The sequence below is a fragment of the Poecilia reticulata genome, linkage group LG20 (genome assembly GCF_000633615.1).
Source record: "Poecilia reticulata strain Guanapo linkage group LG20, Guppy_female_1.0+MT, whole genome shotgun sequence".
Classification (NCBI taxonomy): domain Eukaryota; kingdom Metazoa; phylum Chordata; class Actinopteri; order Cyprinodontiformes; family Poeciliidae; genus Poecilia; species Poecilia reticulata.
In genome coordinates, this window is record NC_024350.1 from 19090639 (window position 1) to 19103087 (window position 12449).

General features: G+C 38.5%; 2 protein-coding genes across 3 annotated transcripts in view; one reads left to right on the forward strand and one right to left on the reverse strand.

Moving 5' to 3' along the window:
* Positions 1-594: 594 nt before the first annotated feature.
* LOC103456736 (V-set domain containing T-cell activation inhibitor 1-like) lies at positions 595-5103 on the forward strand. Of its 2 annotated transcripts, XM_008396449.2 has the most exons (7): positions 595-936; positions 2241-2564; positions 2655-2918; positions 3704-3791; positions 3937-4041; positions 4224-4363; positions 4434-4499. In XM_008396449.2, exons 1-7 carry the CDS (start codon positions 786-788, stop codon positions 4445-4447), a joined length of 1086 nt encoding a protein of 361 aa, XP_008394671.1. In that variant the 5' UTR covers positions 595-785; the 3' UTR covers positions 4448-4499. The 2 variants fall into 2 exon arrangements, with proteins under 2 accessions (XP_008394671.1, XP_008394670.1); XM_008396448.2 differs by having other exon boundaries at positions 608-936; positions 4224-5103.
* A 2773-nt stretch (positions 5104-7876) lies between these two features.
* LOC108165685 (CD276 antigen-like) overlaps positions 7877-12449 on the reverse strand; it is a 7730-nt gene continuing 3157 nt past the window's right edge. The window contains exons 2-5 of the mRNA XM_017301778.1: positions 9929-10288; positions 9546-9812; positions 8929-9216; positions 7877-8316 (exon numbers count right to left, since the gene is read on the reverse strand). Of these exons, the coding sequence (XP_017157267.1) occupies positions 8192-8316; positions 8929-9216; positions 9546-9812; positions 9929-10288 (1040 nt within the window). The 3' untranslated portion in view covers positions 7877-8191. The remainder of the gene's footprint in view (positions 8317-8928; positions 9217-9545; positions 9813-9928; positions 10289-12449) is intronic.

Sequence of the window (12449 nt, forward strand, 5' to 3'; positions counted from 1 at the left end):
TGTAACTTTTATTTTTAAAAAGATAAATAAATAAGAAAAAAAGTGTTTTACATATTTGTGAAATCTGTCAATATGTTGACAGTGCAGCATAAGATGGATAATCTGTGAAAAAGTCTGACTTCTCTGCCTCAGTTATGAAACCCCAGGATCTTTTATTCCAGATTATAATTATTCACCTGGATTTTAATCCCTGAATGTTCTTCATCTCATTAGACAGGATCTCAGCCCGGCTGGGTTTTGGTCAAAGACACGTTTAAATGTGTGTTGATGGAATTCTCCAAACCTGCAGCCAGAACCTCCAAGTTCACTGAGATCCGATCAGAATCGAACCGGTTCTGGAGGCTAAAGCAGCTTCAGATCCGGTTCTCGAGGCTAAAGCAGCTTCAGATCCGGTTCTGGAGGCTAAAGCAGCTTCAGATCCGGTTCTGGTGAAATCAGCCAGATGCTCCACATGCAGGTCAGTTATTCTGTCGGATTATTATAGATGAAAATAGACTCAAACTCGTCAGTTTGAATTCATCCCTTCAGATCGGATCAGGAGAACCTTCATCAGAACAAGCCGACCCGTTTGGTTCACCAGAACTCCTCAGTGATCAGGATTTCAGTTCTGATCAGATCCGTATGATCACATCAGAACATGCAGATCATGAGAGGAACTTGATCAGCTTGTTTTGAACCTTCAGGCAGATCATCGGTTAGTTCAGATCATTTTCTTTAACGAACTGAACTTCCTGTTGTTGCTTCCTTGGAGCTGTGATGTCGGCGAATTACTGGGAATTCTGACAATGTGGCGTCTCAACATTCTGCATGTCGGTTTTATTGACTCTCATGAAGCTGATCAGAGTAAACAGCTGATCCTGAACATGGCAGACAGATCCGTCCTTAAAACCTTCCTGGTTCTGGTTCTGGTTCCTCTGCTGGCCGTTTCTGCAGCAGGTGAGTCAAAAATATTTATAATATTCTTATTCTGATGTTTGTTGTATTTTTCTGAACAAACGCCAGGAAACAGAAACACTGGCGATGTTTCACTGACAGGAAATGAAATCAGGATTTCTCTCATAACTCCTGAGTTACTGAATTCAGACTGTAGAGATTAAAACTAGAAAACTTAATAAAGTAAAGCTGATTTTAAACACACAGTGTTTTATCAGCTGGAGGTTCTGATCATGTTGTGTTTTAATTAAAATCTTCTTCACCAGAATAAAAAATCAAACTCTACACTTTATGTTTTTCTATATTTGAGTTTTTTAGGCGTATGTCTCTTTCTTCTAGTCAAAGTAACGTTTGTTTGGCTTCAGTTTATTTATTTGGCGCTGCATCATAACATAGTTCATCTGGAAACTTCCTGTTAGTTTATTGGAAACTGATATGAAGGATCTGGATGTGACGTTTCCTACATTTGAAGATTTATGTAAATTATTTTTTAAGCTGTTAAAGATGAAAACATTTGCGACCTTAAAGCTTCAGAGGGGAGTTTTTCCTTTACATGTTTAATTTAATTATTTCATAAACCATGAAGGGAAATTAAACTCAGTGGCTTCAGGAACATCAGTTATTGATCATTAACTGATTCGGCTTTTTACTGTCAAAAATGAATTTATGAGCTCAGGTTCATATTTTATGAAACGTGACAAGAAGCCGTTTCTTCTGTGTGTCAAAGTTGGAGGGAAGAAGCAGCAGAACCAGTTTTCTGTTTACAAGCTGCTGAGTTAAATCCTGCAGGCCTGGAAACAAACGAGTTTAAAATGTTCCTTCAATCAGCTCTCTGCCTAAAAACGGCTCAGAAATACTGAACTAGATTAGGGCTACTTACTTCTTTGTAATTGTTAAAAGAACATTTCAGAAAATTGAGTCATTTTGTTGATTAAATTTTGTTAGTTTTGCCTAAAGTTGATCAGGTATTTTTATGATTCCTTTTCCTTCAGTCTCAGCCGATGGAGAGAAAAAGTTTAAAGTTTTTCTGCCTTGAAGACGGAGGATGACGCACTGATTGTTTACTCTGACTTCAGGATTTTAAAGCATTTTCCTTTAAAGGAGTGGCCTAGTTAAAGCAGCAGGTCCCCCAGGCTAAAACTGCTGATATAAGGACTCTGTGGCTCCTCGGTGTTCAGCACCATCTTTGTTATTTAATGACTGAAAAATGATTTGATGAAAGTATAACCTAAAAAATACAAAAATTTAATTTGAAGGATTTATTATAAATTTTCCTGATTTAAAGTTTCATCTGCTTCCTGTTGCAGATCCAGATCCAGTTTCCTGTGTTTTCAGACACAGCTGCCTGCTGCCCTGTCAGTTCCAGTCCGGCTCTGGACCGGAAATCCGCTGGTCCAACCCGTCATCAGCTGGAGAGCTTCTGGTTCACTCCTACTATGACGGCCAGGACCAGCTGGATCAGCAGAACCAGAACTTTCAGGGCCGGACGTCACTGTTTCTGGATCAGATCTCCAGAGGAAACGCCTCCCTGCTGCTGAAGGAGGTGAAGATTCAGGATGAGGGAAGATATAAATGCAACATCAGCACCAGCACGGGATATAAAGACTCATTTATAAATCTGAAAATAAACGGTAGAAACACTTTATTACATACATTTCATGTTTTACAGATGATTTTCTTTGGTGCTGCAGGTTTTGATGCATTTTTTTTTCTGTTTTTAGCTCCAGTCTCTGACATCAGGATCCATCAGGATGGAAACAGGATCACCTGCAGCTCAGAGGGGATCTACCCTCAACCTGAACTCACCTGGTCCACTGAGCCTCCATCCAACACGGCTCTGCAGAACAGAACCACAGTCCATCAGACTGAGGAGAAGCTTTATGACATCAGCAGCTCTCTGACGGGTCCAGATGGTTCTGATCTGACCTACAGCTGCAGCATCAGAACCAGGAGCAACAGGAAGACAGAAACCCTTAAAAAAGGAGGTGAGGAAAATAATTAAACATCTATCCACTTTCTTACACCCTTGTCCCTCAGTGGGGTCAGAGGGTTGCTGGTTCCTCTCCAGCTGACGTTATGGGCGAGAGGCAGGGTCACCCTGGACAGGTCGCCAGTCTGTCACAGGGCAACACAGAGACACACAGGACACACAACCATGCACACACACACCTAGGGACCATTTAGACAGACCGATCAACCTGACAGTCATATTTTTGGACTGTGGGAGGAAACTGGAGTAATAATTCTTACACCGGGTACTCCAGAGTAACTGGAGTACCTGGAGAAAACCCACGCATGCACAGGGAGAACATGCAAACCCCATGCAGAAAGACCTGGGAATCGAACCTAGAACCTTCTTGCTGCAAGGCAACAGCTCTACCAACTGCGCCACTGCGCAGCCCATAACATAATTTTCATGAATTCTTCCATTTTACGACAGACTAAAATAAATATTTCATTTGTAGAAACTGGTTTGAATCTACAGAAATGTAGTTGAGATTCTAACAGTTTAAAAAGTGGAGGGATTAGTTGATTAGTTTTTTATCTTCCTGGGATGCAGATCAAGAAACAACTAAATGATGAATGAAAACAGTTTTATTTCAGATCCAGACGTCACGGCCTGATAATGTTTCCTCCTGATCAGAGGAACTGAAATCATTTCTCTGTGCTGCTGCAGAGCCGCGTGAAGTTCAAACCTTTTCTGTTACTTATGAAACAAAGTGAGTTCTAAAGGATGCAGACAGTCAGTGTTTCTCCTCTTCCTCTGCAGAATCAGCAGGAGGTAAAACCTGGAAGGTGATTCTGGGTCTGATTGGACCAGCAGCAGCAGGAGCAGCAGCCGCTTTTTTAAAGAAAAAGTAAAACTTGATTATGTCTCCTCTTTTCAGTTTACTGCATAAACTCTGCTTCTGTTGACGCTTCTTCAGAAGATCAATACTTATCTTGTCTAGAAGAAAACAGTTCATGGATTCATCATTTCCTGTCTTTGTTTTGTTGTTGCAGGTGTAAGAAGGATGGAAACAAGGAGAAGGGTGATGAGAAGAAGAAGAGCAAGGACTCAAAAAAAGGAGAATCAGAAACATTTGGAAATTTTAGTGAAGAGTCAGAGTAAGTAAAGCATCAAAAACTCTAAGCAAACTTTTTTCTTTGCATACTTAAAGTGAATGTTTAGTTATAACTTAAATAAAGACTGAAAGAAAGTAAGATGAGAAAAAAGATAGCATTTTATTTAGTTTTTGGAACAATTACTTTTCTTTTAACTGAACCGTCTGTGATGGATTTTATTGCAGCTCAGTTGACTTTAAGCCTTCTAGAGCAATAAAGATGATAAAGGATGACATAAAAGGAGAATTTGATAAAGTAAAGATGAGCGTGACCACGGAGGAACCAGAGAGCGCTGCAGCCATTACAGATGAGCTGCAGCAGCGAGGGGGCGGAGCCTAATGGATGAGCTGCAGCTGCGAGGGGGCGGAGCCTAATGGATGAGCTGCAGCWGCGAGGGGGCGGAGCCTAATGGATGAGCTGCAGCTGCGAGGGGGCGGAGCCTAATGGATGAGCTGCAGCTGTGAGGGGGCGGAGCCTAATGGATGAGCTGCAGCTGTGAGGGGGCGGAGCCTAATGGAAGCTGGAGGAGAGGAAAATGACATGAATCCACAGTGATATTGATTAAATATCTTTCAGGTTCTAAAACTATTAAAAGGTTTTTCTAGAGGAAATGTCTAATTGAAACTGGTTTGTTGCTTCCTTTTACTTTTACCTTTTTTTCTGAGCGTTTATTGCAGCATGAAGATGAGACGTTTATTCTGTTTCAGCTTTAAGTTTCTAATTGTTTGAGATAAACTGGTTTATTTTGTGAAGTTTAATTTTTATTTTTCAAAATAATATTAATATGACATTTTGGGGTTTTTTCTAGTTAGTCACAATAACACAGTAAAGTTTTGAGATGATAAAATCATTTTATTGACAAACAAAAATATTGAGGTTTTGTTTAAAGTAACAACAAATTTCTAGATGTGAAAATTGTGCAAAAGTCAACATTTATGTCAAATATTTTACTTTTCCTCAGTTGTGGTGAAAACAGATCTTAGTTCATGAATTTAATTAGCACAAATAAAACAAGTTGCTTTGAAAAGAAATGATGAAATTATAATCTAAAGCTAAATGTGTGAAGATGCTCCTTTTGTTTCATTATTCAAGTGTTTGTGTGGATTTATTATTGTTGAGTCTAAAGTTAGTGATGGTCCATTTATATGTCTGAGAGATGAAAGTGTTTTATGATGTGTGAACGAGCAGGACGGGAGCCTGTGAGGTCCAAATCAGGTCCCAGCCTCTGTAACAAACATCTACTGTATATAGATCTGCATCATAAACAGATCCATGATCCATAAAAATAATCCATACCTGGTCTCACCTGTCACCACACAGTGACAGTTTAACAAATATGTAAAAATGATGAAACAAAAAATAGTTTTTATAAAAGTTACACATCTAGTTGGAAAAGTTCTGCTAAATTCACATAATTCAAGGCTCAAAACCTGAAAAACAGATTCAGGAAAATGAAGCTTCAGTCTTTCTACAGGTTTTCCTTCAGGTTTGAACTTGATGCCAGTTAATAAAGTTCCTTCACGCTGATCCAAATCCCAATGCAGAGCTTTAATCTCTGCTCCAATCTGAACTGTGCATCAGTGAGGAAATCTTTCATTCCTGAGGATCTGCTCCAACATGTCGGCTCAAACGTTAACATTTCGGTTCAGTTCTCCTCGTGCTGCTCAGTCGGGTAACAGGAAGACGATAAAAACGTCTCTGACTTTCCTGGTTTTCACGAGTTTCTGGAAAATATGTGAGTTTTGGTAACTTTTCTCTGTGTTTTACACTTTTTTATTTGTTAGCACCTTTGTGTTATACTTTTATAAAATGAGATGTTGGAAAATCCTATTGTTTTGTTATGACGTGTCAGAGAGGTGGAGGAAACAAAATTATTCTAAAGGTTGCATTGAAAGTCCAATAAAGTGCCAACTTTGCATTAAAGTGTCATTATTTACTGAATGACGCTTCCTGACAATCATAGACGTTCATAAAGACTCGTTCATGCTGGTGACAGCATCATGTCAGTCTGTCAGTCTGTTTTAGGATGAACGTGTTCAGACAGACAGACTCATTCATGCTAGCAGCTGTTTTTATTTCCCTCCGTTTGTGTGATTAAAATTGTTGTTCTCCTTTTCGTTCAGGACTTTTTTAAAATTCGTTACCAGAACAACAAGCTGTTATAATCTACTTTCTGAAGGCCTCAGATGGCCTTTAGTTATCGCTATGGCGACCGCTCTCACACCAAGATAAACTCATAGAGAGCTTTAAGACGTGTTTTCTTCAGTTTTGTGTTCAGTCTTGTTAAAATTGATTTTACATTTCCAAATGTCCAAAGATGATAGAAAAAACACAACCAGGGTGTCCCAACATTTTTCACATGATTTTCAGATGAAAATATTTCCTCCCAAACTGTTAAACTACAGAAACAAATTTATTTCAGCCAAACAATTTCCATCCCCACTGAGGTGAACATGACAGAAAATCATAAAAACATTCATTCCTTTGTGTTAATGTGTGACTGAACTGGAAACCTTTCAAAACTAATTTCAATATTTCATTCCTATATTTATTTATCTTTAAATATGTTGGATACAATCTAATATTTAAGTGTGATATCAATCATTACAACATTATGACTCCTCTAGTGATGAAGAAAACAGTTAAAAATAAATGTTTATTATCTTATTCTCAGTGGAATAAAGTGAAGTTTTTAACCCTCAACAACTGAAGCAGCATTTATATGTTGAATGTCACTGATTTACTAAATCTAAATTCTCATTTATAGTGAATGTTTGGAGTTTGCGGTCAGGACTCCGTAGTTCTGTTTCGTTGGAAAATACATTTTGGGAATGTTTTTCTTTGGACACTTCCTTAAACTTAAAATAATGCTGTAGATGTAACTCTAACAGATTGTACTGGATCTGGAAGATGATCTCTAACTGAGCTGCACTGAAGAAAGCTTAGAAAATTTATTTATTTTCTATTTTTAGAGGGAAACTGGAATTAAACTCACTAGAGTAACTTCATGGCAACAAGTTAAATCCTACAGGATGAGATTAACCTCAGATCAATGAAGGACTGTAGATAAAACTGACTGATGAGGCCATTAGTGACGTTTGTCTTACTGAACATGTCATCTGATTGTTTGCAGCCTTTGTGTCATGATGTTTCTACACAGATCCATGTTTATAATCTTATCTGTTGTTGTTATATGACTTCTGAATAAAATGTTTCTCTGTTTTTGCTGCCGTCTTGGACTCTAATCAATCAATCAAATTTTATTTGTGTAGCACATTTCAGCATCACAGCATTTCAAAGTGCTTTACATGATTAAAATAAAAACAGCATGTGACAGTGAATAAACAGAAAGACAAAGAGCATTTTTATTTAAAGAAAAACGGTTAAAAAAGATAGAAACATTAAAACCCGCACCCCTTGTAGGACTTCAGTTAATTGTCTCTCACCTCAGTTTTAGTCAAGATGTCATTCAACAAGGATTCTCACACCCCTAGATATAGATTCGTTTAACTGGGACGTTTTCTGGGGGGACTTTACATAGACAGTGTGAAAGAGAAATAAAACGAAGTTAATAACTGGATGAAAAGTAAAGATAAAAACATTAAAAACATCAAAGACATCAAAACCCGCAATTCAGCCATAAGCAACTCTAAACAGGTGGGTTTTAAGTTCCCCTCATTTATTCATCAGAAACCAGTCTGATGAATCCGACTGACATTCCTGTAGCAAAATATTACACAATGTAACAAGTTTTATCATTTCATTCAGAACAGAAGCAAAAACCAACCTCATGTATTTTGGTGATCAATGTTTCACTGTTAGAAAGATGAAGAAGGCATTTAAATCTTAGTTGCTTTATTTAAAGAACAAAGTATTTATACAATAACAGAACATTATGTAAAAATCTTCCAACAGAAATGAAGATCGTGGCATCAATAAAGATTCTGAAAAAGTTTAGCTGGTAGAAAATAAATGTTTAGCTGCGCCCCCTGCTGGGCAGAACATGAAACATACAGTAAAATCTTAAATACATGCAAATATAAGGAAAGAATTAAAAAAACATGAACATAAAACTACATCAAAGCTCATGGATCATGTTGACGGTAAAACATGGTGAGAATTAACACCAAACCAGTCTGAATGAATGAAAGGTTTAAAGCTGCGGAGCTTCACTTTCCTCCATTTTCTTCTTGTAGAGCCTCATGAATCCAGCTGCTGCTGCTGCAACCACAACACAAACCACCGTCCGTCTGACGAGCTCAGAAACCACCAGATTCTCTGAAACCAAAGAAGTTCAGGAGTTTAGCTTAGACTCTAACTTTTTACCAAACTCTGTAGCTTTCGGTGTTCTTCTAAATCTGCTCCTTAGTCGCATCTTTTCGGGGTTGGTACTGCCTCTAGTGGCGAGGGGTGGTAACACAACTAATATAATTACATTACTAAATCAGAATACCGCAAAGACTTTATTAATTATTATTAATTTTTCATTCTCTTAAGAATGTAGAGCTAATTAAATGATCTAAAGACCTTAAAGTGGTTCCAGTTTCTCTCGATGGCCAAACTGTTGAAACTGTGGCAAATTTAAATACCTTGGGTCGTTCCTGGACAGTCAGCTCAACTTTACTGAAAACACTGACTATATTTTGAAAAACTGTTCTCAGAGACTCTACCTTTTAAGAAGACTTAGTGATCTTGGGGTGACCCAACTAGAGTCTAGTTGGGTCACCTATGTCTTGAATTTTGAAAAAATAAATCATTTTATCACGAAAGAAGGGTTCAGTGAATGCACATATGAAACTGGTGGTACTTCAAAAAAGGTTAAGAACCTCTGGTTTAGCTGGTTTAGAACATTAGATTTGTACCATCTAATGAAGCTTAAACCTGAATTACCTCCAGTCCTCCTCAGATAGAGGTGAGTTATAATCGTCTCCTCATCATCACTGAGCTCACAGCTGTAAACTCCCTCCTGATCTGTGGTCAGATCCTGTAACGTGAGGCTGCCGGACGCTGAAACACTCCTCACATGTTTCCTCCAGTCCTCTGAGACGTTGTAGATGTTTCTGTCAGTCTTGGTCAGGATGATCTGACTGTGGTTGAACCTCCAGACCAAACTGGAGGCAGAAATGTTGAAGGAAGAGCAGCAGATTGTAACCTGAGAACCTGAGAAACCCACAGAGGCTGAAATGGAAAATAAAAATGAGTTCATGATTTCTAGACTTTAATGAGAAAGATTGAAGCTTTAACATTTAGAGAGAAATCAGCAGAGAAATCTTTAATAAATAAGGTGTTGCATGAACATCAACAATAAAAACATCTGCAGAGCAATTAACTACAAATATTATATAAATCAGCAACAATTTAAAAATGCCTCCATCAATAAACTATATTGAAAGATATTAAAGTATGATGAAGTAAATATTGAAGCAATCTGCATGTTTCATGATGAGGTTTCAAGTAAAAGTCAAATTAAGTTAAATGAAATGAGAGCTTTCTGTCCATCTGCTGACCGGGTTCAGTTAAAGTTGTTCTCCTCTGGTTCCTCCTGGTTCTGATGCTGCAGCTGTAGATCAGATCCGTCTCGTTATCTGGACCCGTCAAAGAGCTGCTGATGTCGTAAAGCTGATCTTCAGTCTGATGGATCCTGGTAGTTTCATTCAGAGCCGTGTTGGATGGAGGCTCAGTGGACCAGGTGAGTTCAGGTTGAGGGTAGATCCCCTCTGAGCTGCAGGTGATCCTGTTTCCATCCTGATGGATCCTGATGTCAGAGACTGGAGCTGCAGGAGAATCATTACATAAATGCACCATTTTTCAGAAGAAAAACCCTAAAATCAAAGAATAAAAACTCTCAAAATTTGATTTGAATAAAATGTTTTTAAATAAAGTGTCGTACCTTCTACTGCAAGGTGAACAACAAATATATAATATGTGCGAGGTGGAACTACTCCTGTACGTCGAGCTGTTTCCAGACCACTGTGCGGCTCATTTATAAATGGATGACACCTATAACTGCCCTCATCATCAACCTTCACTCCTCTCAGCAGCAGATCGCCGTTTCCTCTGGAGATCTGATCCTCAAACAGAGACGCTCTGGATCTGAAGCTCTCAGAGTAGCTGAAGTTACCACGGTAACACTGTACAATCGGAGACTGTCGACTTCCATACCACCAATATATGGAGTCAATCCTTTCTTTGATCCGACATGGTAAAATGCAGTTCTGGTTGTGAACACAGGACACGCTGGTATCAGGCACTGAAATAAGAGATGAAAACAGATGAAAGTTGAGTTGAATGGTGTTGAGGAGGAAACCCAGATCCTCTGAAGCAGTTTTTCACTGCTGTAAACGACTGGCTGCAGCCACTTATGAAACGACAGAAGTTTATTAATCGTGATGCCATGAATATCTGAAAGCGTTTCGCAAACTGCCTTCCAAAAGCCCTGCAATTTAGAGCATTGCCAGGTGGAATGGAGGAAAGTTCCTTCCTCCATGCCGCATCTAAAACAAAGAGGAGATATATTGGAGTTATATTTATGAAAATTTTGTGGGGTAACATATAACTGATATAAAAAATTTTATTGTAATAGTCTAAATCGAGCATTTAGAGTAGAGGTGAGACCTTCTCTGCACAAATGATTCCATAATTGCCTCTCAATAGATATTCCCAAATCCTTTTCCCTTTTGATTCTGGAACTCTCCATACCAGTTATTATAGTTAAAGTTGACATGAGTGCTGTATTCACCCTTGAGACGATTTTACATGATGGCTGATTGGCATGACACGTTTCCTCAACGGGAGACATGGATGGCAACTTCCAACTTCCTTCCTGATTAGTTCTCATGAAGTCGCAAAGTTGGATGTAGCCAAGGAAATTTTTATTTGACAACTTAAACTTCTTTTAACTGCTGTAGTGACATAAATAGTTCATTTTCGTAGCAGTGCTCCAGTTGGCAAATTCCCTTTTCCTGCCAGGATCTAAAGTTACCAGACTGAAAAATCTTTGGTAGTGGTCCATTTCCCCATAACGGGGTTTTAGGAGAAAGGGAGCCTGCTAACCTAAACGTCTCTTCTTTTATCRCTGTTTCAATTTTGAGCCATGAAAGAGGAGTCTGCAAATCAAACATCTGTGCCAAGAACTTAAACTGAGCCGCATCATAGTACAATTAAGAATTAGGGAGCTTCAAACCTCCATCCTCATACCGGAGCAATAATTCATCCATGCTGACTCTTGGTGGCTTACCATGCCATATACATTTTATAATTGTTTTTTAAGAGAGATAAAGAATGCTGTTGGGATGTGGATTTGGAGTGACTGAAACAAGTACAGAATTCATAAGAATATTCATCTTTATGACATTAATTCTGCCCAGTAATGTGAGATCCATCCATTTTCCTAAATCCTCGCTCACCTTCTGAAGGAAGTTAGCTAAGTTGAGTTTAAAGAGGTTTTTAAGGTTACTATTAACAAACCTCCCTAAATATTTGAAATCCTCAGGAGACCATTTGAAATTAGACAGTTTTTTAACTTTACTGTGGTCAAAAACAGACATCCGTAAAACCTCACTCTTTTCCAGGTTAACTTTGTATCCAGAAAATGATACAAAGTTAACCTGTATTTACTCAGTGATTCCTGAAGGTGACAAAGAGAGCCTTCTGGATTGGTTAAAAATAAAATCATGTCGTCCGCAAAAAGCGAAATGTTGTGTACCAATCTCAAAACCACTAGTATTAGAATTTATTCTAACGGCCTCAGCCAGGGGTTCGATGGCGAGCACAAAGAGGGCAGGACTAACTGGATCTCCCCGTCTGTTGCCTCTATACAGCCAGAATGAATCAGAGGTGATCCCATTGGTGACAACTCTAGCTAGAGGAGATCTATAAAGAGATTGTATCAAATTGACAAAGACAACACCAAGCCCAAATTTCCTTTAGAAATTGGGGCCTTAAGAAATGTTGCCTAACAACCATATCGAAAGCCTTTTCGGCATCAAATGATGCAGCTATACTTGGTATCTTTTTTTGTCAGCAATATGTATCATGTTAAACAATCGTCTCAAATTATTAGAGGAAAATGTATTTAGAATAAACCCAGTTTGATTGGGGTTGATCAGTAAGGGTAGATACCTTTCCAATCTTTTTGCTATCATTTTTGTAACTAATCTATAATCGGTATTGAGGAGTGAGATTGGTCTATAAGAAGAACATTTTAGAGGATCGTTCCCCTTGTTATAGATGACTGTTATAGCAGCTTGAGCAAAGGAGTCTGGAAAACCCCCTTCTCTTCTACCTTGCTCGAGAACATCCATCAAAAGTGGTGCTAGAAGGTCTAGGAATTCTTTGTAAAACTCGGATGGAAAACTATCCTCACCAGGGGATTTATTTCCTGGGAGTGACTTGATAACATGGAGTAATTC